This window comes from Gobius niger, assembly GCF_951799975.1.
Source record: "Gobius niger genome assembly, chromosome: 6".
In the NCBI taxonomy this organism is placed as follows: domain Eukaryota; kingdom Metazoa; phylum Chordata; class Actinopteri; order Gobiiformes; family Gobiidae; genus Gobius; species Gobius niger.
Genome location: NC_136857.1, coordinates 13,720,782 through 13,745,181, shown reverse-complemented (window position 1 = coordinate 13,745,181; position 24,400 = coordinate 13,720,782). Strand labels below are relative to the sequence as shown.

General features: G+C 39.9%; 1 protein-coding gene across 2 annotated transcripts in view; it reads right to left on the bottom strand.

The window, feature by feature from the left end:
* Nucleotides 1-24,400, bottom strand: part of LOC306964025 (low-density lipoprotein receptor-related protein 1-like) — a 67,699-nt gene that overhangs the window by 26,905 nt on the left and 16,394 nt on the right. For both annotated transcript variants that reach the window (XM_079557861.1, XM_079557862.1), the window contains exons 3-25: nucleotides 23,133-23,270; nucleotides 17,084-17,203; nucleotides 15,816-15,944; nucleotides 15,215-15,475; nucleotides 10,966-11,128; nucleotides 10,419-10,641; nucleotides 7,850-8,048; nucleotides 7,458-7,601; nucleotides 6,228-6,464; nucleotides 5,954-6,134; nucleotides 5,494-5,716; nucleotides 5,239-5,428; nucleotides 4,993-5,115; nucleotides 4,610-4,750; nucleotides 4,202-4,327; nucleotides 3,651-3,767; nucleotides 3,376-3,456; nucleotides 3,130-3,297; nucleotides 1,970-2,152; nucleotides 1,699-1,896; nucleotides 1,353-1,598; nucleotides 1,040-1,237; nucleotides 71-275 (exon numbers count right to left, since the gene is read on the bottom strand). In XM_079557861.1, coding sequence (XP_079413987.1) covers nucleotides 71-275; nucleotides 1,040-1,237; nucleotides 1,353-1,598; nucleotides 1,699-1,896; nucleotides 1,970-2,152; nucleotides 3,130-3,297; nucleotides 3,376-3,456; nucleotides 3,651-3,767; nucleotides 4,202-4,327; nucleotides 4,610-4,750; nucleotides 4,993-5,115; nucleotides 5,239-5,428; nucleotides 5,494-5,716; nucleotides 5,954-6,134; nucleotides 6,228-6,464; nucleotides 7,458-7,601; nucleotides 7,850-8,048; nucleotides 10,419-10,641; nucleotides 10,966-11,128; nucleotides 15,215-15,475; nucleotides 15,816-15,944; nucleotides 17,084-17,203; nucleotides 23,133-23,270 — 3,994 coding nt within the window. The remainder of the gene's footprint in view (nucleotides 1-70; nucleotides 276-1,039; nucleotides 1,238-1,352; nucleotides 1,599-1,698; nucleotides 1,897-1,969; nucleotides 2,153-3,129; nucleotides 3,298-3,375; nucleotides 3,457-3,650; nucleotides 3,768-4,201; nucleotides 4,328-4,609; nucleotides 4,751-4,992; nucleotides 5,116-5,238; nucleotides 5,429-5,493; nucleotides 5,717-5,953; nucleotides 6,135-6,227; nucleotides 6,465-7,457; nucleotides 7,602-7,849; nucleotides 8,049-10,418; nucleotides 10,642-10,965; nucleotides 11,129-15,214; nucleotides 15,476-15,815; nucleotides 15,945-17,083; nucleotides 17,204-23,132; nucleotides 23,271-24,400) is intronic.

Sequence of the window (24,400 nt, the reverse complement as noted above, 5' to 3'; positions counted from 1 at the left end):
AGGTAAAGATAGTGAGCTGGAGACAATGCTGTAGAACTGTATAAGTATAAGTGTGTATTGTTTTTCTTACCCGTCACGAGGATCTAAGGCAATAGCACGAGGGTGCTCGACTTCTCCGGCCAGCAGAGTTGTCCTCATCGTTCCATCAAGTTTGGCAACTTCAATCTGATCCAGGTTACTCTCAACCCAGTAAATGTTTCCTGCTATCCAGTCCACAGCCAGGCCCTCCGGGGTGGCCAGTCCATATTGAATCACCACCTCAAAACTGGTAAGAGCTACGGCATAAAAATATGAAATTGTAACAGAAAGCAGAAGAAACTTTACAAGAAAGAAAAACATTCACAAATTCAGAGTTCGTAAACCTGCATAAGGCCCAAAATGACACATAAGGTGTAAGAAAAAAAGCAATTGTCTGGAAGCTACTATATATTGTCAGACCTTCTTATGTGTGTAGGACTTACCAGCAGAATTTAAATGTAGCTTTTTAAAATGTAGAGCAATAATACTTTAGAAATCAGTACACCTTTTAAGAAAACGAAACACAAATCTGTTTAGATTTGGGTATTGCTGACCCTCAGTTTTCAAACTGCAGTCACGCACAACGAATCCAAAGACAAATGGGAAGAGACAAAGCCTTCCGTGTGCCCCTGGAGTGCTGCGCTGGGAACGTAACCTTGATTGGTAAAATGACCAGGGGCTCAGAGGAAACAAGTACAAGCATGACCCGAGAGATTTATTCAGGGTCACAGACCGCCACTCCTGACCTTCATACTTGGCTTTGACACATCAATCAAATTAATAAAATCATTTTACACTGAATGCTGCATTTAGAAAAGTATAAAGCTATTTAATATCAGACAAAAGAATGCATAACACTGGTCTTAATACTGGTATCTCTTGGACTCAGCCCTGGTTAGAACAATGGGACAATAAGGGTTCAAAACCAGGCTATGCATTGTTCTTCTTTTGACAGCCGACTACAGCATTGTACTAATACAAATACCTAGATAATTACATAACACAGAGCAGCTGTTCTCACCTCCATTTTCCGAAAGTTTCCCTCTGTAGATCTTGTCCTCGACCACATCGGTCCAGTACAGGGTGCTCTGGTTGAGGTGAAAGTCCAAGGCGATGGTGTTCCTCAGGCCTGGGACCAGCACACTGAACTCCCCTTTATGAAGCTCGATTCTTCTAATCTCATGGCGGTTGGAAAAAATTATGAACGGCTTGAAAGGATCTGAAAAACACAACAAAGCATTTTCTTAAAGGTCACAAAGTCAAAAACGTTTGGCATTCACTTTTAAAGATTAATGTGCAAAAATGTTTTTATAATACAACAGTGTTTTCCTCACCGGTGCTTTTACAGCTTTCCATGTCAGACTCTAGTTCCCAGCCCTCATAACAGGAGCACTTGACAGTGGACTTCTCCTGCTCACACTTCTGGCTACACTTAAGATGTTTGGCACAAAAGCTCTGGATCTGGCAGGTCTTATTGTCATGGCCCAGCTCCATGCCCAAGGGGCAAGAACACATGTAACCTTCTCCAGGAATGATTGTACAGTTGTGACTGCAGCCTCCCTTGTCCACAGCACACAGGTCTGTAGGAAAGAGGCAATTAGTGTTTATTAAACAAACATTTAAAAGTATTTAATATATATTTTTAGTTACTTTAAAACTAAAAAAACTAATAAAACCCACCACAAAGCTTCTCATCTGAGCCATCGGGACAGTCGTCGGTGCCATCGCAGAGCTTTTCAGCAGGCAGACAGATGGAGTCATTGGTGGCACACATGTGGTGAGACAATTTGCACACCAAAGCTTCACAGTTGTCCTCATCCGAATTGTCCTCACAGTCTCTGTCTCCATCACACACCCAGGCCTTACTGATGCAGCGAGCTGTTTGGACATTACAGTTTATGTTTAGACTATATTTACAGACACCTATAATAACAATAGCTAATGTTAATACCCGAGTCCCTGCAGCTGAACTTGACCGCGGGGTCACACATGTGTGTAACACCATCACAGCTGTTCTCGTCGCTCAGATCCATACAGTCTGTGTCTCCATCACAGCGCCAGCGCATGGGAATGCACAAACCATCCATCCGACACTGGAATTCATCGACATGGCAACCACCTGGAGGTCGAGTAGCTAAAGGAGAAAAAACACAATATTTGAAATACACCGGTCGCATAAATCACGCACAAATTAATACAGGCATTTTATGTGATAATGACCGAAACACCCCAAAAGTTGTTGGTAGTATTGGTCATGTAATGGTATGCTAAGCCTGACAGTAGAGATGAGTAACTCAGAGTATACAACTTTTACAAAAAAGAGAAGGGAGTAGAAATGCTTTTTATTATGACTAAGTGCTTCCAGATGGCAGCCCAACAAAGCCTACAAACCCACACAGGCTGAAAACGCACACACAGCACACAGACTGCTCATTAGCCCAACAGGTCCCGCTGAGTCCCAGTCCTTCTACTTTCTGAGACCTGACAGCACTTGGCGGGGCTTCTACATGGATCAAATAATGCATGCAATTGGAAAGGATATTTACACACTTTGTGTTTACGTGCTATTAACATTAGCCTGCATCAGTCACAATACGTGGTTAACCATGAAAAGCTGAATCTCTCTACAGGACAAAACACAGCTGCAATAACGGTCAAAACATTTCCCCTTTCATAAAATAGTTGTAATAATTAGGTCAGGTCACATCCAACCACAAACTTAATCACATCCACAAACAACAACACACTAAATTAAAAGTGAAGGGGGCATGTAAGGTTGAGAAAAGTTAAGAGAGAGGAGAAACCAGTAAACTGATAATGAGGCAGCACAATTAGCACAATTATTTAGGCTATATAATGTCCTTAGACAAATCTGTATCTATAATTATTATCATGTATAAAGCCTGTTAACCCAGTAATTTAGACCTCTGCAAAACAGGTTCAGCAATTGTATAGTTTCTGTCAAACGTAAATGCTTCTGAAGGAATCAAAAAGGCCGACAGCGAGCTCAATATTGATTTCAAAACATGTATAGCAAATTCAATCCACTTTGCAATTCCTATACTATTATTTTATTTACAAAATTGTGCAATTGTGTGCTGCTTGGCTCACCCTGGTTTGTGCAGTTGGCGTGCGTCTCATCACTGTAGTCCCCACAGTCATTGTCCCCGTCACAAGTCCAGTACTCAGGGATACAGCGGCCACTGTTACATTTGAATTGGACACTGGAGCAGGAGTGGCTGCAGCCTGCCTCGTCGCTGTTATCTCCACAGTCATTGTCTGTATCAAAAATGAAACAAACTTTAGGTTCAACGGCAAACGTCTATTAACTGTACTAAAATGTCAGTGTCTGCCCACCATTGTCACAGCGCCAGTTTATGTTAATGCATCGACCATTTGCACAAGTGAACTGGGTCAGTGGGAAGCAGGTTGGGTAGGCTGTAGAGAGAAAGAAATCCAATAATAATTAAAATAAACATAACTTTAAGGTCCAGAACCTGAACTTAAGCACGTTTCACAACTTTCAGAAAGTAATAATGTCCCAGCAATGTAAACAACAACAACAACGACAAGCCTGTCAGTTTATGATTGAGAAAAAGTAGCAGTCAAATAAAGCATGAAATGAAACCTACCACAAGAGTCCGGCTCATCAGAGCGGTCTCCACAGTCGTCATCCAGGTCACATGTCCAGGAGATGGGGATGCAGCGACCACTGGCGCATGGATACTGATTGGGTGGGCAAGTGCGAGCTGGCAAGGAAGCACATAAACCCTTTTAGACCAATAAGTCTTCTTTCTAATTACAAAGCCACGATTCAACATCCAGACCAGCTACCTAATTAAAGCTAAAAAGGGCATCCTCAAAGACCTAGCAAATTACAACCTAATATAAAATATTCTTTTAGTAGAAGCAGCACTTAGAAGTGGTGGCACCATAACAACAAACTTGCTTTATCTTAATTAAACATAGATTTATTACCTCTTTCATTTTAATTGAGACAGAGACAGCCCTTAAAATAATTAAACTCTGTTAGCTATGGAAGAGGGCTGTGTTTGTTCACAATTTTGAGAGGATGTTGATTTGTACATTCACATATTAAGTGTGGCTGCCAAAACCTAACCCCTAAATAAACCTAACCTACATCCCGCAGTGATTCAAGAGAACAGGCTTAAAAGCAGCGTACCAGAGCAGGTAGTGTTAGACTCATCTTCATCATTGCCACAGTCATTGTCTCCATCACAAAGCCAACGGAGGGGGATACAGCGGTTGTTCTGGCATTTAAAGCGGTCAGCTGGGCAAGTGTGCTGGTCTGGAAAAACAACAGACAAGACAAAAGACACTGAGCCAAATGCTAAAACTAATGCACCATGAACATCCAGTCTGACCAAATAAGGACATTAAAACCAATTAGTTCCAAACTCTGAGCCGTTTGATGAGGATAAGGCATGTCATTGTAATTACTACCACATTATACCCCATGGAAAGAAACAATCGCGGAAACTACAAACTGGCAGTCCTCACTCGTTACATGATTTTTGTGTTTTTCTTTGTGTTGCGGCTGTAGCCATGACAATGACGTGGCAAGACTTACGGCAAAGCTCCGGCGCCTCGTCACTGTTGTCCAGACAATCGTTGTCCCCGTCACACTTCCAGCGCTCTTGGATACAGCGGTTGTTCTTGCAGGCAAACTCGCCGGGCTGGCACTGCGGCGGGGGCACGTATGAGGGGTTGGCTAAGTTCGGAGAAAGAGGAGAAGGAAAGAGTTTAAACGTTGAAACTAAAGCTGTGCAACAAGAGTGCATAGAGCTTTTGTGTTTTGTGACTTTCTTTGGCAGACTTTACTGAAGCCTCTCCCTTCGTTTTGGCAAAGTCACTGGCTCAAGTGGAAAATACTCCCTGGATTACTGTAACAACCAGAAGTCTGACCGAGCATAGTATTAGTGAAACCTTCCACTGTTAAAAGCAGCTAAGTACCTTTGCAGGTGACGTTATCCACATCCAGGATTTGATCGTCCGCACAGGCACAGGACCGGCCATTCGGGATAGCAAGGCACAAGCTGCTGCAAAGACCGTTGTTAACTCTGCACGCATTGGATCCTATATGAAAAAAAAAAGAGTTCCAAATACAGTTTTGATTGTGAGATAGAATTATTAACATTGAGCAACAACAACAACAACAACAGCAGCAGCAACAATAAGCAATAAGAAAATAAAACATACCTTGCTGCTGATGGGCATCATAGACTCTGATCTCAAAAATGGGAGGCCTCTCATTTCGAAGTAAAGTGACTTTTTTTGAGTCCTGGTCCAATTTGTAGATGCTCCCTCCACGATACTCATTCCAGAAGAGGAACTGTTTGTAATGGCACAATCCAAAAGCATGGTTCAACTCCTGACCCTCATACACCACCTGCAACATTGAAAGAAAAGTTTATTGCACCCATTCTTTTTGTAACATTTACATTCATAACAAACCTTTCTTTCTGTCGAGTTCAGGTAAACAAGCTCAATGCGGTCGTAATAGGCGTCCACCCAGTACAAGACGCCCTGTGGGATGTCGAGACTCAAACCGTTCGGCCACAGCACGGTCTTACTGGTCAGAAACACTTGGTGATGAGAGCCGTCCATCCAAGCTTTTTTTATTTTGCCTCTGTTGCTCTCTGTTGGATCCTCCTCCCAGTCTGTCCAGTACATCCACCTAAAAATAATAATCAATACAATCATGATAAGAGAAATTCTACATTTGGAATAAACAGCAATTATAATCAATCTCGCTTGAATCTGTTGGACTGTTACTGCACCATCACATTTTTGAGATGGCGTCCAGCGCAGACACAAAAATGGCTTAACATAGTTGTCAGCCTTCCCAATTGGGCATACTCATTGACCTGTCATCAATATTGATTTTTTTTGTGTGTGACTTTCTATTTCTTACCCATGCTGTGGGTCCACCACAATAGCTCGGGGGTGACTCATTTTTCCCTCAATAAGAGTCTTCCGTGTCTGGGAAGCCTTTTCCAACCTGGCAACGCTGATAGTCTTCTTAGGTCCATCATCTGTCCAATAAAGATTACCTCCCATCCAATCCACAGCGATCCCCTCCACTGTGTGAATACCTGAGATAAGAGAGCAAAGTACAAATGAAAAAAAGTGTAAACATTTTCGTGCACTGAATCTATATTTAACAAAGGATTTGCGGCAAAGCTTACCTTCCTTTAGTATAGTGTCTCTCTCTGTCCCGTCTATCTTCTGTCGGCCGATGATGTAGCTCGTAGCATCCGCAAAATAGATGAATTCACTAGCAGCATGGAAATCCAGAGCTCTTGGGTTCATGAGGTTTTCAATTGGGATCATGTATTCATCGGGCACCTTGGCATTCATGTCCATACCCCTGATTATCCCGGGACGACCCTTGCCATACACCAAGAACAGCTCGTGGTCTGGTTCTGTACAAGACAAGTATACAGTATAAGTCACTATAAAGAATAATCTAATATGAAATGTTGTTGGTGTCAGAGAGACCGATGGTGCCCATAGACAGCCTGACTTCTGTCACCCTTCCCCCCAAGGCAGCTGGGTTGCCAGGTATCAGTGGCAAACCCACTCATAAATATCTGAAAACCGTCTTAAACTCAAGCATGCCTGGTAGTTTTGAGCCACTGTGCTCCTCCGATGATGCTGGACCACACCTCGCCGTCTCTCACTGAAAAAGCAGCTCTGAGAGATTTTGTTTGACTTTTTTGGAGAGATTAACTAAATACAGCTTTTTTCACAAGCTTAAAGCAGTACTAAGTAACTCATCCCCCTAGAGGCCATAAGTGCCACTGCAGGTGTTGTAGCATGTTGTGTTTTTTTTACTCATTAGTCTCATTGAGTGAGAGTAAATACTACGCTGACAGAAAAGACAAAGGGAGAGAGGGATATTGTACATCCAATTACACAATAGACATACTTTTTTTCACTCAAACTTGGCTGTAAATGCTGCTAAAGTGGCGCTAGCCTGCATTTAGCTTTGACCGTTAGCCTGTTAGCTTCTTCTTCGTGATTCCATTAGTGTGTATTGGTCCCCGGGTCAGAGCAGGGAATGTTGCAATTGTGGTTTTCTGGCTAGAGACACCAGGGGGAGATTGAAAGACCCCCCAATCATCCCATTAACACTAGTACACACTAGTATTACCCCAAGAGGAACTACGGAAACGATTTATTAATATATAATTAATTAATATAAGCTAAACAAGTTACTTAGTACAGCTTTAAAAAAAAGTTGCCCAGTTTTGCAGTTTACGACTGACCTGGCAACCCAGCTACATACCACCAGCTATGTAATGAATAGTTACCGTATTATTATGATATTATGATTATTTTATTATTTTGTAACAATGTGTATATCAATTTAATTTATAATGTAAATGTAAATGGCACCAATAATCAACACTTACTTTTACAGGATTTGCCATCACTACCAAGACTGAACCCAGATCGGCAGCGACATGTCCTCGTCTTGTGGCTGTTGCTCAACAAACAGATGTCTGAACAACCTCCAGGCTTCCCAAACTGATCCAGGGCACAAGCATGACTGCGCACTGAGCAAGGACAGGGCAAAGACATGTTAAATACTGCAAACACAAATTCTGGGCTCAGAGAGTTTTCAGACCCATTATAAAATCATATTTTATTATGCAGTACTGAAATGTCACAGTGACATGGTATTTCCAAATCTACACAATAACTGCGGAATCATCTCATTGCTCTCAGTGTCATGCATGTAGATTGTGTAAAGGGGGATTGTGTGGACTTCTACACACTGTGAAATAAATAGAGGGGTATGTACCTTGCGGCTGGCGTCTCTGATGATACACATGCAGCGCTGCGCCTCTATCGAGACGTGTAACCGGATGGGCGTCTGTGCGGTTGAAGCGGTTGAAGCGGTTCACTCGGATCACGCTGGTTTTAGGATTGAGGTTGCCTTCGTCTGAGTTGGTGGCATACAAATAGTTCTCAAATACAGTCAGGCCATAAAGATGCTCGATCTAAAATGAGAGGAGATTATTTTAAAAATATACTTTAGAAATGTACAATATATCATGCAACAAACACATTCATGAATTGATCATTCAAGTATTTGCTGCCACCTATCATAAGTGTATTTTCAAGATATGAAATTGTCAAGTTTGTCCTTTCGTTGGGTTCTCATATTTTGCTGTACAAAATATATGGTTTCACACATGTTGGAAATCATGTTTTTGTGTTACTGCATTAAAGAGACTAGATGCAAGTTGGTCATTTTATGCTCACTACTGCCACCTCAGGTCTTACGCGTAACTGCTGTCTCTATGTTAAGCTCGTGCATGACGGCACTTCGGACCCGAAGTAACAACTTTTTGAGTGCAGGATTTTAGAGGCAGTTGTAGTGAATAGGTCTGGGCTCATTCTACACATTAGGACATGGCCGGAACATGTCGGGGGATGAAAATACTTTAACATTTTTAAACTCTGTATAGTCCCTTTAACTGTAAAGTAGGTTTACTTTGAACAAGAAAGGTTTATGAGTACATGTTACCTTTTCAAGACAAACCATTGACACACAGTGACATTACAATAAATAAAAAGACAAAGAGTGGCAGCCTCCCAAACCAACAAAATGATACAGGTCTCATCTGTTAAAGGTTTTATTTTTTATATATATATATATATATATATATATATATATATATATATATGTATATTTTTTGCTTTTATTGTTACTATTATTTATTATTATTACTGTTTTTTTTTGTTTTTTTTTCTTCTTCTCATAATTAACATAAGATTTGACATGAAATCATTTATTTCACTCATAATCTTTTTATTTATTTATGTATTTTTTTTATTTTTTTTATTTGTTAATTGTCATCCATGTCAATTATACAATAAACACACGCATATAAAAATGTAAATACACACACAATATCTCCTCTTGTTCCTTTCTCTTCCTCTTCACTATCTCTCTCTCCCTTTCTGCTCCCCTTTATTTTTAATTTTCATGAATTATATGTCCCCGAGGTTATGCAGTGCTTATAATGCATTTTTTGGGGGGGAGGTAGAGTAAGGGAAAATATATATATGTATATATAAAAAAAAAAAAAAAAAAAAAAGGGGGGATACACCAAAAACACTGCTTGATCAAGTGAGCAGACTCATCAGGTCAGAGGGTTGCTCTAAAGTGATGGAGCGGTCTCTGCTATGCTGCTGCCTCCCCACCACGGACAGGCAGCAGCAGAATTTAAGCACCATGGTCTTACCCCACCTCAAAATTAAAGAATGCAAATAAATAAATAAATAATAATAATAATAATAATAATACTAAAAAGAAAATTAACGACAAATGTAGAGGTGGATATTAGCCAGGTAAAAACACTGCTTGATCAAGTGAGCAGACCCTCTCCTCATCTGGTCAGTGGGTTGCTCTGAGGTGATGGAGCAGTCCTTGCTCTGCGAGTTGCCTCCCCAGGGTCGGGCAGCAGCAGAGTTTAAGCCCCTGGTCTTACATCCACTTCAAAAGGGTATTGAACTTATAAGTAAAAATGATTAATAAATAAATAAAATAAAATCATAAGCATTGTATAATTGGAAAGAAATGTCTTCTATTTGATTGATTTTACTATTCTATATTTTAGTTGTATGACTATTACTATTAATATTATTATTAGTATCTTTTTGTTTTTCTTTTTTGTTTTTTGCTCCTTTCTATGTTGCCAAACTCTCCTTCTCTTGTGTTTCCCCTATAAACATATCCAAGTCGCACTTAGCATTTCATACAGGCACGCACACACATGCACACATGCGCACACACACACACACACACACGCACACACATGTAAATGTTTAAGGTAGCACTTCTAACTTGTGCCCTTTTTTTGTTGTTGTTGTATAGAATTTGTTTTATGATTATTATTATTATTACACGTCAGTGGACTTGTCTACTGTTTTTGTATTGTTCGTCTGCACTACCTTAAAAAAAAAAAAAAAAAAAAAAAAAAGGTTTTATTTTCATAGGGGGCTGTTCTGCAGCTTTGCTCTTCTGTCAGGGTGATAAGGGCTGAGATCAAGTTACCTTAACACACTCTCCATCCCACAGCCCAGATTTCATTTAGTTCATTATTCTGCTAAAAGAGTGGAACCACTCTGCCATGGCGAGACTAATATGTTTAGGGACACATTATTAGCAGGAGAAATCACAGCCTCTTTAAGCAATATCTATAGGGGCTATCAAAATTAGATGGCAACCAATCTCACCATGGAATATATTAATAAATATGAGATTAAGAATGATCTCAAACAGGTTTGTGTTAAAAATGTAATCTACTAGTTTGTGAATATTCTATTAATTCCTGCAGTATTGACTTGTGCTGAGTGCTCACCATCAGGCCTTGAATTATTGTGTGCCGGTTCTTTCCTTCATAGTCCACCACTTCAATGTAGTCGAGGTATGCATCAGCCCAGTACACTAGCCGGTTGACCAGGTCCAGGGTGATGCCATGAGGGAAGACTATTTTACTGTCTACAAGTTTAGTGCGGTTCTGTCCATCCATGTCACAACGCTCCACCCGAGGAGTGGAGCCATAGTCTGTGAAGAATACCTTTCTGTAAGAAAGAAAGAAGGAAAGAAAATCTTAATAATAAAACAAAACATTCTCCATTTTATCAGACTTTGAAAGAGTTCAAATCAAGCAACGTCTATGTGGAGAGTGGTTTTAGGTTATTTAAAAAAAAAAACAAGAAAAAAAACAACTAGAAGTGATACTTGTAAAAAGGAAGCTCATCTGATTTAAACCAGTCAGTGTCGGGACATCCTTGGACTCAGACTGACTGCTCAGTCAGCAGCCTTTCTGATCATAAGATCCTATTTTCAGACTAAAGCTCAACAGAAGGTCATTTCAGGTCAAGGGGAAAGGATGTAGCACAAACCCCATGGCTGGGTCCAAGGCGATGCCTTTGGGATTGTAAAGCTCCTGATCCAGTAGAGTCACACACGTCTGGCCATTTTTGTTGCACACAAACACGCGGTCGTCCACATCATCAACAAAGTAGAAGTTTCCTGTTAACCAGTCAATAGCCATCTGCTCAACATCTGAAGACAGCAGAAGGGAAAAATACACAGAAATTGGTAAACAAAGTTTCCACAAATCGCAAATTGCTAAAACACATAGCACTTATCAAACGCATAAGTATGCATAAAGATTTGAACATATGCCAACCTGACTTAAAGATAGACAGTAAAAATAAAGACTCTCATTTTTAGAGTCTTCTTTATTGTAATCTTAATTAACATTTATTTGTCAACAGACAAGTTACAGCAACGATGGACAGAAATGTGTTTATACTAAAAGGTGTAGGTAGGTTCAAGGAACTCTCACCCCTCACTTTTCATTGTACAGTTTTACAAACTGTAAATTTACAGTAACATGAATTGCACCACTCATTTCCACAGCACAACATGAAATGCTTGGATGCAGACAGCCAAGCATTAAACTTTTTTTGGTCAGACCTGCTTTTAAGTCGGCTATAAAGAGATTCTCCAGAAAAATACTGTGACAGAGAGGATGTGGGAATCACAGCTTGTAAGCAAATGTGTAACCACACGCAGGTCGTGGTGCGCAGGGGGCCTTGAGGATGCACTGACTCTCATACAGAGAAATGTTTTAACAGCTGCCTCTATGATTTCTTTCAAAGCAGTGGTCTGTATATACACACCACACATGCTCACCTCTCATACATCCACAATCAAAGTCTCCACTGTTGTCTTTGAGTAAATCTAAGGAGCAACTTTGATCTTGAGGTACAGGAGAGGGCAATAACAGACTTTAGGAGTTTCTGCAGCAGTGAAGCCAATAATTATCACTATACTGTTTAGGCCAATAGACCAGACCTAAACGCTGTAATATGTGCACCTAAAACCAAGAATTCATTCTACAAATTTACCTTTTCATTGTCCACATATTTTGAGATTGGCATATGAGCAATATAAAACGATGATCACAGATAACATTTAAATAATACAATGAGATAAAAACCAGGCCATAATTTGTAAGCACTGGAACTTGATTCTAGTTTTTGTCACAGTCAACTGCGATACTCCCACAGGTACCATCTGAAACTGTGTCTTAGCACGAAAGTATTCCAGCTTTATCTGCTCGTTTTTGTTTCGTAAACAAGGCAGAAATCACTGTTGTGAAACTTATTGACTTTGCATTGTGCAACAACTAAGCGGTGGAACCCGTCATCTATAGAGCCAGCAGCTTGTCGACATCCCCAAGATGTTTCTGGTAAGTGGAAATTTTGCTGGGAAAGAATAAAAAATCCTCCCCTTTTTTCCTGCTTACCAAACCGCTGCCCTCACAACCCCACAGCTTCCTGCCCCCGACACCTACCAGTTCAAAACAGCCCTTGTGAAACATTACACCAGCTCAGGGGGTCATACCAGCAATGACAAACACCGTCTTATTTTGAAGTTATTTACATGCAGGATGAGAGTCACTAATAAACGCATAGCTGCTACACCAAATTTGTACACAAGTGTTAGTTCCTGACTTTAAGGTGAAATAAACAGCATTATTCTGCCTCTATGAACCTTTTGGGAGAATAGTCCAAGGGCTAAACAAGTTCATCTGGTGATAATACAGCAAAGGAAGGGTTTTCAGATTTGTTTTTGTTTTTTTGAGCAAGAGGTTATTAGTGGACTGAATGTATCGGGTAATGCAACACATCACTGCAGACATTATGACAGCTATTGTGGCATCAAATTAAAAGGCTTTTTTTTTTAATTCACAAGGAGGAAGTTGGTCCAGTCTTTTAAGGGTGGGGAGAATGGGCTGGTGGACTGAGCTTCTCTTTTATCTTCACATACACAGACAGAGCGGGCCACATCTGGACGCCTCGTATACTTATCTGCCCTGCTCTTTCAGCCTCCCCGAAGCCATAAATCACCATGTTTGTGTGAACTATGCACCAAACCCCCAAACTCACCATCACAGAACCAAAAAAAAATCCATCTAAGGCCAGCTTCAGGCCAGTGTGCCTCACTGTATGAACCGCACCTGAACTTTAATAATAAATAAATATCATGGACTGCTACGTTGAATTCTAAACCTTGTTTTTAAGTCCATGAGTAAGAAAAAAAAATCTGCATTGCGCACAGAAATAAGGGAAGATGTTGGAATTTAAACAGAAGAAAAAAAACAACCTTGTCAATCCAATCGCAAAATAAAAATACATAACGTCTAGACTTGAATGAAGTCGAATTGTTAATGAATAAAATCCTCACTGTATTTTCCTGCTGTAAAATGAAAAAAAAAAAAAAATGAATAAAAACAAAAATACTGACCATTCCTACACTATCAGGCCAAAATTGCCACCTTGGTTTGACTGAGCAAATATGTGAGAGCCTCCCATTGGATAATAAATGTACGAGTGTTGTACGATGGAAAATCCCTGGATAGTCTACACTAACACTCTGCATGGCAAATGATCTTTCAGGGGGGAACAGGTTATTTAAGCCCAACAGATGCAATGAGCAGCTTCCCATTTAACAACCACATCAAAAGATACAGTACATCCCGTGGAAAACATGTTTTATGAGGAGAGTTGAATAACTGGAATCAAGCAGACAAAACATCCAAGGAGATTCAAGACACTGATAAAATAGAGTTAGTGTCCAATGCATTATTGAAAAGTGAAGGGATAGTTGGGAACCATCGTCAACTCTGCTATCATTAATCTCCCATCTTGGTGAAAAATGTATGCAACAGTGGATAGAAATAAATCTTGTTTCATGTCATAATCAAAGCTAAGTGTGATCCAACAGCAGGCAGAGTGCTTTCATTGTAAAATATTTCCTTTTAATTGAAGCACATTTTTCACACCTCACTAAAACGCCGCACAGTAAATATGCCTGCACTTTATCCAGCTTGAACTTAGTAGTGAATAAGAAAACTCTGTAATATGTGACTGTGTAATGCATGCTTGAGTTGTGTGGGTCAATCGAGTGTGTGTCTCTGCAGCTATGAGCCTGTCAGAGTGACCTGACTGGACAGGACTGAGGACGGCTGCAGGAATGTAAGGTTTGCTAAAGCTGACATAACCCACAAGAGGAATGTAAATACCATCTGCATGACCACTTCCACGATCAGTACAGCAAATCACTAACATTTGTTTTACTATAAAACAGTGCTCTTATTTGTCTCTTACTCAAAGCAGCGCACTCTTCATGCAAAGTCCTGCACAAGAATTTGTGAATAAACACCAATGGCACTCCCAAGCTGTGGGGGTCCTGGTTGTATTCAGGCATTTCTTACCTCCACTGTCAACTGTTACACAAATTCATTTCAATGCAGTTAGACTCAAGTTAGATAATCTCCAGTTATGTATCCTGCATTACAGGGTCTACAGACCTGGCTCCTTCACTTGTTTTTCTCATCTGATGTTCCATGCCTGAGGCGAAATCTCAATGCTAGTCACAGACAGAATCTCACACATAAACACGTAGCCAGGCTGTTATGTTTGTGGACATTTTTTTGACTATAAAACTGCTACAGGTAAAAACGCTGCCAGGCTCCAAGTGAATATTTGTTGTATTTCGATTTGGACTTTTGTAAAAATGTCCACAAACTGAGAACAGATTTCACATGTCTTGGAACTTTAATTCAGAAAAATGCATACATTGATTTAAATAGAGTAAATCCATCTAAACCTAATCCAAGTAAAGCAACAGAGACGTATAAAGACTAAGCTAAGCAGGGAAAGGGCCTGGCTGGTACTTGGATGGGAGACCGTTTGGTAACACCAGGAAGCCTGGGTGAATGAAGTGAGTGAGTGGTGGGTGGTGGTTGGAGGGGTCAATGTCACGCTTCCGTCAGTCTACCCCAGCTGTGGCTACAACAGCAGCTTACCATCATCAAATATGGCATGAATGAATAATGAGGATAGTGTAGCTCTTTGAGAAACTTGGCAATACAGGCTTGTAGTGCACAATACAAGTGTAAGCCATTATTATTATGGGCAGCAATGGTAAACAATCTAGATCCACTTTCTAAGAAAGCAGATAAACTGTATTTTAAAGTTATTTTCCAACTTGATCAACACAACAACATGGCATCTGACACGTACAAAGAGCAAATCATTACACTGTGTTTTTGAGTAAAGCAAAGGGAATACTCACGGTGCAGGCTGAGTGAGATGTTAATGGGGTGTATATTGGTAACAGTCTTCAGATCGTGGATGTTGGCACACTTGAGCTGCGTGGCAGCAGGAGTTTCTCCCACATCTATCCAGCAGACCTTTTCCTCAGCGTAGACAAAATCCATAGCCATTGCCTGCTTTGTCATGATGGAGGGCAGCTTAGACGTGGAGCCTCCCAGAGTAGTGCACCGAATGTCATGGAGGTTTGCTATCAAGAGCACAGGAAGACGATCCACAGGCACTGGAGGCAAAGATATGACAATTTTAGGCAATAAGTTGTTTTGTGTAAATAATTGGCATAAAATGCTGTATTGAAATATGCGTAATGTGGACAGAAATTATTTGAAGATTTGTCTGACTGATCTGAAGAACAGATTTTTTTAGCGGAGCTTTAGGTTAGGAAAAGACTATTGGATATGGATTTTTATTTTTTATATACATTTATAGGCATTTCACACAATTTATGAATATATTCAAAAGCCAATTCATCAAACGTGAATCCTCTTTGCATAACCAAGTGTTGCATAGTTGAAGTGATTTTGGCCACTACAGTGAACCGCATGTAATTCTTGGCGACTTACCGTTTTTGGCTTTGCAGGAGCGGTTGTCTGGCTGCAGCAGATAGCCCTCCACACAGCTGCAGGTGTAGGAGCCTTCCGTGTTCGTGCATGTCTGAGAGCAGGACCCATATACACTGCACTCATTGAAATCTAAATAGAAAGACATTGAATGTCAAAATGATAATCTCTCGATACAGACTTTGATAGATTCAGATAGATTATTGGTTAAGTGGACAGCATTTTTCGAAAATGTTATTGCAATCAAGATTTCTATTCATTTTTACAAATCAGTCATTACTTGGACAAAATGAACAAAACAGATGCAAACCTTAGTGGAATAATAACGATTTTACTTAAATCAAGGTTGAAAACAATATTAATGAACAGAGTGGGAAAAAAGAGGGTAATTTTGAGTTGCATATGGATGAATGAATAAAATACAAGGACATTCATGGAAAAATAGTGTGTGTGTTGTTCTATAGCTACTCGGTTGTTGTATTTTTTTAAAATCTTGTTCATTGATGTTTATTTAATTTGGCATCCGCACAGTAAACTGAAGATTACTGCGCGGATTTCGAACTACTCCTGGTATTATTACGCCTTACAATATAGTTCCCCCTTTTATCCGCTTAGAAAAAAATCCACATTGTTTAATTTTGTGTATTATACTTTGTAGTGTAACACTTCACGTAACCATATTTAAATAGGGAAAACATGGAAGAGCTTGGTAGCTTCAATCTTGACCTGTTTTGGAGCTATAGAGGAGAAGGGGAGAGGCTAAATGCTAACGCCGTCTGCGCTGTGTTTACGTGATTGAACGCACAGGGGAAGATCAAACAGGTCCTAAAGAACTCGTCAAAGATAAGGTAAGAACATATCTCAGTATGTAAAAACGGTGGCCTATTCCTTTAAAGAGTAAAAAAAAATAGAGAAAGGAAATGAAAAGCAAAAGCCATGGATAAAACACTGGGATTAATATTTTTAATATTTTATTTTATATTTTTGAATATTTTAAGGAAAATTACCAGTGTAAATCATTGTAAACTATGTGACTGTATGTAATAGGGCATTTCTCCCTATATATTCTCCAATATAACTGAATTGAAAAAAACAACAATCGATTAGACACAAGGATAGTCTAATCAAAATTCTGTGCACAAAAGGAAAATAAACAAGATGTTTCAAATTACTCTCCAAAATTATCAGGATAAAAAAAAACAACAACAACTAATCAAATAAATATACATTTTTACAATTTTGTCCAGAATGCAATGATACAACCCACATACCTTTACAGGCCTTTCCATCTTCAGCCACTTCATACCCAGGAGCACAATAACACTTAGGACCGTCATGAGTCACAGCACAGTGATATTGGCACCCATGGGAGGCACAGGCTGTAGCATGTTCTAAACAGAAACCACAACAAAGAAATCATTAGGAACATATTGTATCTCATCGTTCATAATGATTATATTTTGTAGATACTGTAGAGACCTCAGAGGAACTAGCTTTGATCACCATTCGGAAACCTCACAGGGCTATACTGTCATCCTATTGTCACTGCTGAATTCGGATTACAGGAGCGAACGAGGAGTGGTGCGTGTCAGCCTCTGCATGTGACAGATGAGGCTATTTGAACGCACACGTGTAAGAGAGCGGGCCTTCTCTATCCCACCCCCAGAGGGAACTCAAGGACACAGGCTTTTTGGCAGCAAATGAAAGCAGGGACCTTCACCCCACGCTGCATCTCCACGTCCCTATAGAGAACATGTGTATGTTGAGAGGATGAATGGGACACTGTTGGTGTCATAGCAGTGAATGACGGCACTCCCGCTGCATTCCGAGTAAAACCTTTTGAAGGGCCTTATCTGACATTATGAAATAGACATCATAAACAATTTCCTGGTAAGTGACTGCAACACTTCCTTAAACTTGATATGTGGGAAATAAAAATGTAGATTAAAAACAAGAAGGTTCATTGAGTTCTTAAACAAAAAAGTTATTTGGGCAGCTATGGGCCGTACCCGGACACATCTTCATTCAATACGGGCAATTTGGAGACCCCACATTATCACTGGTAAATATGGTTAAACGCTAAGGCTGAAAATAAGGCATTTATATCACAACTTTAATAGAAACTACATTTGAACTACAGTATTGAGCTTGCCATAGCTGTTCAAAACAAAAACAAAACTTATTTAGCATGCTGCATGAATGAATGACACAGTGCGCATCTAGCGAGTGATAGTGTGACTGTAAAGAGTGGAGATTGGACCAGTGAAGGGTCCTCATTATACAAAGGCCGTGGCCCTCTCGGCTACAATGGCTCTTTTGTTGTGGCCCCAGTGAAAGGAAGAGTCCCCCAGCAAACACCGTGGCCCATATCCAATCCATTCAGCACGCCTCAGCGAGAGACCACAGGCGACCAGCACTGGAGTCCACCTCCGTTTAGATTCATTTTACAAGGGAGGACTTAACTAATGGTGTGGAATATTGACAACAAGTAACAGATGCATCCTGAATTAAAGTTGTAGCCACGATGCATTTTTTTTTTTTTTTTTTTTTTGCATAATTGGAAAATAAAGAATGATTTTGTGTGTGTATTTAATTTCATTTGAACAATTTAATGCATAATGTGTAGGTTATGGAGTATGAAATGATTATTGAGGCAAAAAGCACTGCACTAATACAGCAGCAACTAATGACTTTCACCATTGTGCAAGTAATGGAACCTCATTTCTTGGGTCTTCAAGAGATGGCGCTTATTGATTTGTAAATTTCGATTATTTCCGATTAATCTGGTTGTTTCGGCTCGACTTATCAGTTATCAAAAGGTATGAAATTATAGATATTCCACTTTCAATACTTCTGTGGCAAATAAACGCCTAACTATATACAAATCTGCACTAATCAAAGCAACATACTCAGTCGGTGTAAGAGATGAAAAGATTACATGCAGCCGGTATTAGTTTCAAAGAATTTAGGTAAGTATTCCAGAACACACACAACGGCAGTGTGTCAGACGTTCGACCCGGGGTTAATGAACAGAGCAAACAAATCACAGTGACACACAGGAGGTTCTCACAGTTAAACAAGCCCCGACCAGTGACCTGCTACTGCACTGATAGAAACCCCTCATTTCGCTAATCTACAATGGTTTAGAGCGACGCAGCGAGTGAGAGTACAATGCAGTTAGCTGAAAGACACATTTGACGTTTCACCGAGCGACCCCAAACAAAATCTACTTCTCACAACGGGCTGTCATGACTCAGCCTTGTAGAAAATAGCAACGAAGCATCGTGTAATGTAAAGGTATACGTATGAATGCCTGGGGCGGCATAATTAATCACAATCGAATCAATACCATTATATTAATGGCGGCATGCAATTAGCAAATCAAGAGCGGCTGCAGTTATTTAGGTGAGAAAAAGTCAGTCTACATTGAGATTCATCATGAGCAAAGATTGTTTGTGTTTAGCAGTTCAACTTTCAGCCTTGTTAATGGTTCAGAGCTTGTCTAAGATTTTCGTTCTGATCACAATTTAAAGCCACACTGCGTAGAATTTTACCCAATAAAAAAAACTTGAAAGAAAAGCATTTATTTTATGACAGAGTGGCTCAGATCTCCTAAGACACGACTAACTTTACCAGGAGTGGGTGCGTTTCCAGCTCGTCTCCATGGAGATGTGACTAAAGTCAGTAGACTAAAAACAATAATATCGTCAATCGCAATAAAAAATGCGGCAAATTACTCGATCCCCACATTTTTTGATTATAGTGATTATCGTGCTAGAAGATAATCGCTAAATCCATCAGACAACCAGTGCCAGTCAGGAGTGACACACCCACCGGGAGTGGTGTCTCCATGGAGATGTGACTAAAGTCAGCAGTATTTAAGATTTCAGTAGGTTAGTTCCTCATCCAAATCCAGTCTTTGATTATCCACTGCAGAAATATCGTTTTCTGTGTCGAGCTGCTCATTAGCTGCATGTTTTGTATTGATGGCAACAGTATAGTCCAAAATGTTACAGTGTGTGCCTTTAAATACTTACTTTATGTCTCACTCAATATGACATTTACAGCAGACAATGAAGAGGAATATTTCATAATTGCCCAATCCCCATCATTTCTGCAATTTGTTATATATTTTTTTAAACCATAGGCAAATATCGTGATAATATCGTTAATCGCAATTATTTAGGCCAAGATAATTGTGGCCCTAAATTTCATTATCGTCCCATCCCTACATCCTAATCCATTCTTTCATTACCCACTGCAGTAAAAGCCTTTCTGTGTTGAGCTGGTCCTTAGGAGCATTTTTTGTGCTGATGGCAACAGTATACACAGAAATGTTACGCAGTGTACCTTTAAGTCACAAAAAAAACACACAAAAAAACAGCCTTTTTCCCAACCAGGGGTACGGGGACTCCTGGGGGCTCTTTAGCTCTTAGTAGGGGGTGCTTGGAATGATTTCAGATTAAGAAAGTAAGTGAAACTGAGCATAATTTCAATATTTCAATAAGTTAGTTATAATTATGTTTTTCGATGGACTGTTAATGGTAAAATGTTTGATTTTGAGATTTAGCTTCACACTATTAAAGCACTGAATAATCATAGTTTAGTTGATTGTAATACTATTGACAAGATCCTCGAGATAGGGGGTACTCGGAGTATAGATTAACGACACACTGGGCACGTGGGACTGCTTTACCTAAGTCCTGTCATTTTCCCGCTTATGAACTGCCAATCACCAGCCATCACTAATACCGTAATGAATGTAAAAATGCCACTTAAAAGGCAAAGTCCAAAACACAGTGCCGCTTAGATATACGTTAGGAGGGTGGTGATTTCTAATGTACCGTATGTACTGTGTTATTGAGCAAACAAATGCGCGCAATCATTTAAATAATGCCCAATCTTGCACAGCTCTCTTGCAGTAGAATAAATAAATATACCAGGTAACGGTCATTGATCAAAGTGCCCCCTCCATATCAAGGAAGCGTGTCATGTCAGTTCCTTCTAAACATTCCTAGCTTTATGCTCTCACTCACTGGAGACAAGTTTTCACACGTCCATGACTTTAGCCCGGAGATGACAGGAGTCTACCGTTTTCCCACCAGTTTCAATCGCATCAACAGAAACCCTTACAGTAATCACCCCTTCCAACATCCTGTCACAGTTTTTTTTTTTGCCTTTTGGATCAATCACAAACCTCTAATAACCCTGCACATCCTAAATCATTTTTGACAATGCCCGTACTTAACCTGTGTGAGGGAATTAAACAAACAATTGTGAAACTCATTCAGATAAACACAGATGATGGGAAACCATAAATAAGACTTGTGGGAAACGGTGATCTGTTTATTAGTCACCTGATGAGGGTGTGTGTAATATAGGGGTATAGGGAAAACTAACTATTGAGTATATATTGGCAGGCTCCTTGTGTTTGCCTACAGCATAGTTAGAGAGGGCAAAGTAACCGAAAGTAAACAGAGGCAGGCCAACAGCTTGAGTAATGGACACACAGTAACGTTAGTGGACCCAAACAGTGACCGTACGCAGCAGCCAGTGATTACAACAAACCTAACATGTCCCAACTGCACAAAAAAAACTAATAAAATGAGCAAACACTTTCTTCAGGAAAATAATATAACTGCAATATTCCTAAACTAATAATACATGTTTGTAGTGGTCAGCAGATGCGATAAATAATGAGACCTTAATACTGTACTGCTAAAATAACTGCTGCCTTTGTGATTCGGTGATTGTGACCGATCTGACTATGATCACCAGCCTTACTTGAACATCTACTTCAGGCTTACAGTATGGCTGAGAATGATCAAATTAAACAGGTCAGGTCTTGCAGGACAAACAAAAGCAGTCAATAAAGTCATTTAGCGCAAGATTTATGACGAAGTGCTGGGGGAAGCCATGACTGGTCCCCCAAACCCCCCCCCCCCCCTCCTCCACAGTGAGTGGTACATGAAAAACAATGAAGCCCACTGCATGCACAGACAATGGCACTGGGGCAGTGCAATAATCAGGGGACCTTTGGTATCTTTTAGAAGCTTTTAGGAGTGCTGCAGTGACCCCATTTTGCTTCCCCTATCAATCAGTCACTTCTGAAAGAGTAAAAGGGTAGGACTTTGCAATACTATAGAGGCCCCTGCGCACTAACTGAGGCAGACAGAACAAAAGGTTATATAGATTGATAAATCACCTTACTCTCAAAAGCTGCTGTTCCAAAAAATAGCATATTTTCTATATTTAGCAGAGCAAATTCAGATCAGTGTGGCAAAACATGATTGTTGTCATTATATCAACTACTGTATGCGCAACACAGTTTATTTTATTATTCCTGGCTTTGACTATAACATAGTTTGGTCAATTCAATAATTGCTTTTACGTGAATTCAATTGAACAAAGCAAATACTACAAAAATTGTAACAGTGTATGTTGCATGTTTGAATCTTCCTTAGAACCTGATACTATAAACAATACAGAGCATATAAAATAACATGTATAGCATCCATGTGGGTAACGCCTGTGATAATGTGATGATAAACTTTCTCTCAGATAAACCTCAAACTTGACCTATACCTTTCTAAACACTCTCGTCAACAACACTAACTGACAAAGTGTGCTTTCAGACACTGGTGGCCAGGTATACGTGCACAACCCAGCAGTTTGTGTGGGAACACACAGCCATGCTTGTGAAAGGCCAGACCTTTCCCTTTCCGTGAAGAGGCGGGGATCACAAACAGCAATGCCAAAAGTCCTGGACACACTGCGGGAGTGTTTGTGCGTGGGGCAGAGGGTGTGACTGGCTCTGAGCGAGAATGTAACTGTACGTTCGTGTGTGACATACAGTAGCGTGAACAGTGTCTCTCAGATGAAACGACTCTCGACAGCACACATTAAAGCAATAACAATAATAATAAAGTCTTTAAGCCTACTTGTGCAAAACGTTTTGGAATAAATCATGTGGGATCTGCCCTCTCATTCAATCGGTGCAACATGCCCACTTACTATCATGACTCATAACAATCTACAAAGTACAAACCTTCACAATAAGATGAAATAGATGTGAAATTGTATGAAAGACTTGATTAGATCTTTATAAAGACTATGGAATATATCATTCACCTTTATCATGATTGATCCTCTAAAGCGTGCCAAATCCAGGTTAATCATTTCAATTTATCCAAATATGATAACCGGCGATAAGAAGCAGGTCTGAACTTGTTTTGGGACTTTGATCTGACCAAGCTTTTCTTTCAATTGTAAACATTTTGGACAAGTGAAGTAAGTAGATAGAGTGGGTGTGCTCCTTACCCCTGCAGTGAGGGCCCTCGTCCCAGCCATCAGAGCAGTCTGGAACCCCATCGCACAACTTGCTCATAGGGAGACAAACGTCCAGGTCCAGGCAGCCATGCTCATTCACCGGACACTGCCGTACTCTGCTGTGAGTGCCTGTAAAGGAAAGGTCGCACAATGAGAAAAACAACAGATACGCAAAATGATGTGATCCGTTACTAAAGGCTATTTCACTTTTTAACTTTATGATCAATAAGACACTTTTTTTTAACTATGTGTTGCCGCAGCTCCAAAACTTACAACAAACCTAACAAGCCTTGTTTTTTTTTAGGCGTAAATAGCCTGATTATTCATCATAGTGCAGAGGCGGACACAGTGAATACAGTGAGCACCCCCACAAACCAATGGAGAAGAACTTCATCATAACATTGAATCACTGCACTCCTGGACAGGATCTATGCACACAGCAATAACACAATGCTTAGTGGAAATCGTTGCCTTGTATTTTTTTCAATGCACTGTTGTATACTTGCGTTTGTTAGATAGAATACACAAGGGCCAGACTCATTATATACTTTACTTAGGTTTCAATTAATTGTATGAACAAAACAAACATTTTCATATGTCTGCTGGGTCTCTACTCAGCCCACACTGCAGAGCCAACAGTTTGCTTTGCCTGTTTTTTTCTCCCTCTCCTCCTCCAACTTCTCTCTCTCTATATAACATCTGCTGACCCATTTTAGGAAAACACTAGCAACAAGAAAATAAGGTTAACCTCCTTTACATGAAACAATAAGATGACTTCTGAAGAACAGTTTGAGTTTTGGATCGAGCCTTCTGACCATCATTAACTAAAAATGCTCCAGAGTGTAAATACTAGACATATCTTTTAATTTAAAGATTTGTATCGTGAAGATTTAAAAGAAAATATGGTGATACAAGCATAATAAAAAGCTACATTCTTTTTGACAGTCCTTTTTATGAATAACAGACAGCCTGTACTCAAAAAACCTGAGAGAGAGAATACACTCCTGCATTCCCTGAGGTATACCACTATTTCAACATTTCCAAGCATTTCCTCCAAGTCCCTTAACAAGTAAGGATTTGAAAATCAAACAGAAAACTGCAGATATATAAAACAGTGGGTGATAAAAAAAAAGAAAAAAAGTAGTACAGGATTGTAAACATTACTGCCCATTCAATGAACAGTCCTATTTGCTGCTAAAAGGGTCTGCTACATAAATCATACAGTACATGGGGAATTAGACTAGAGAAAATGCTTTCAT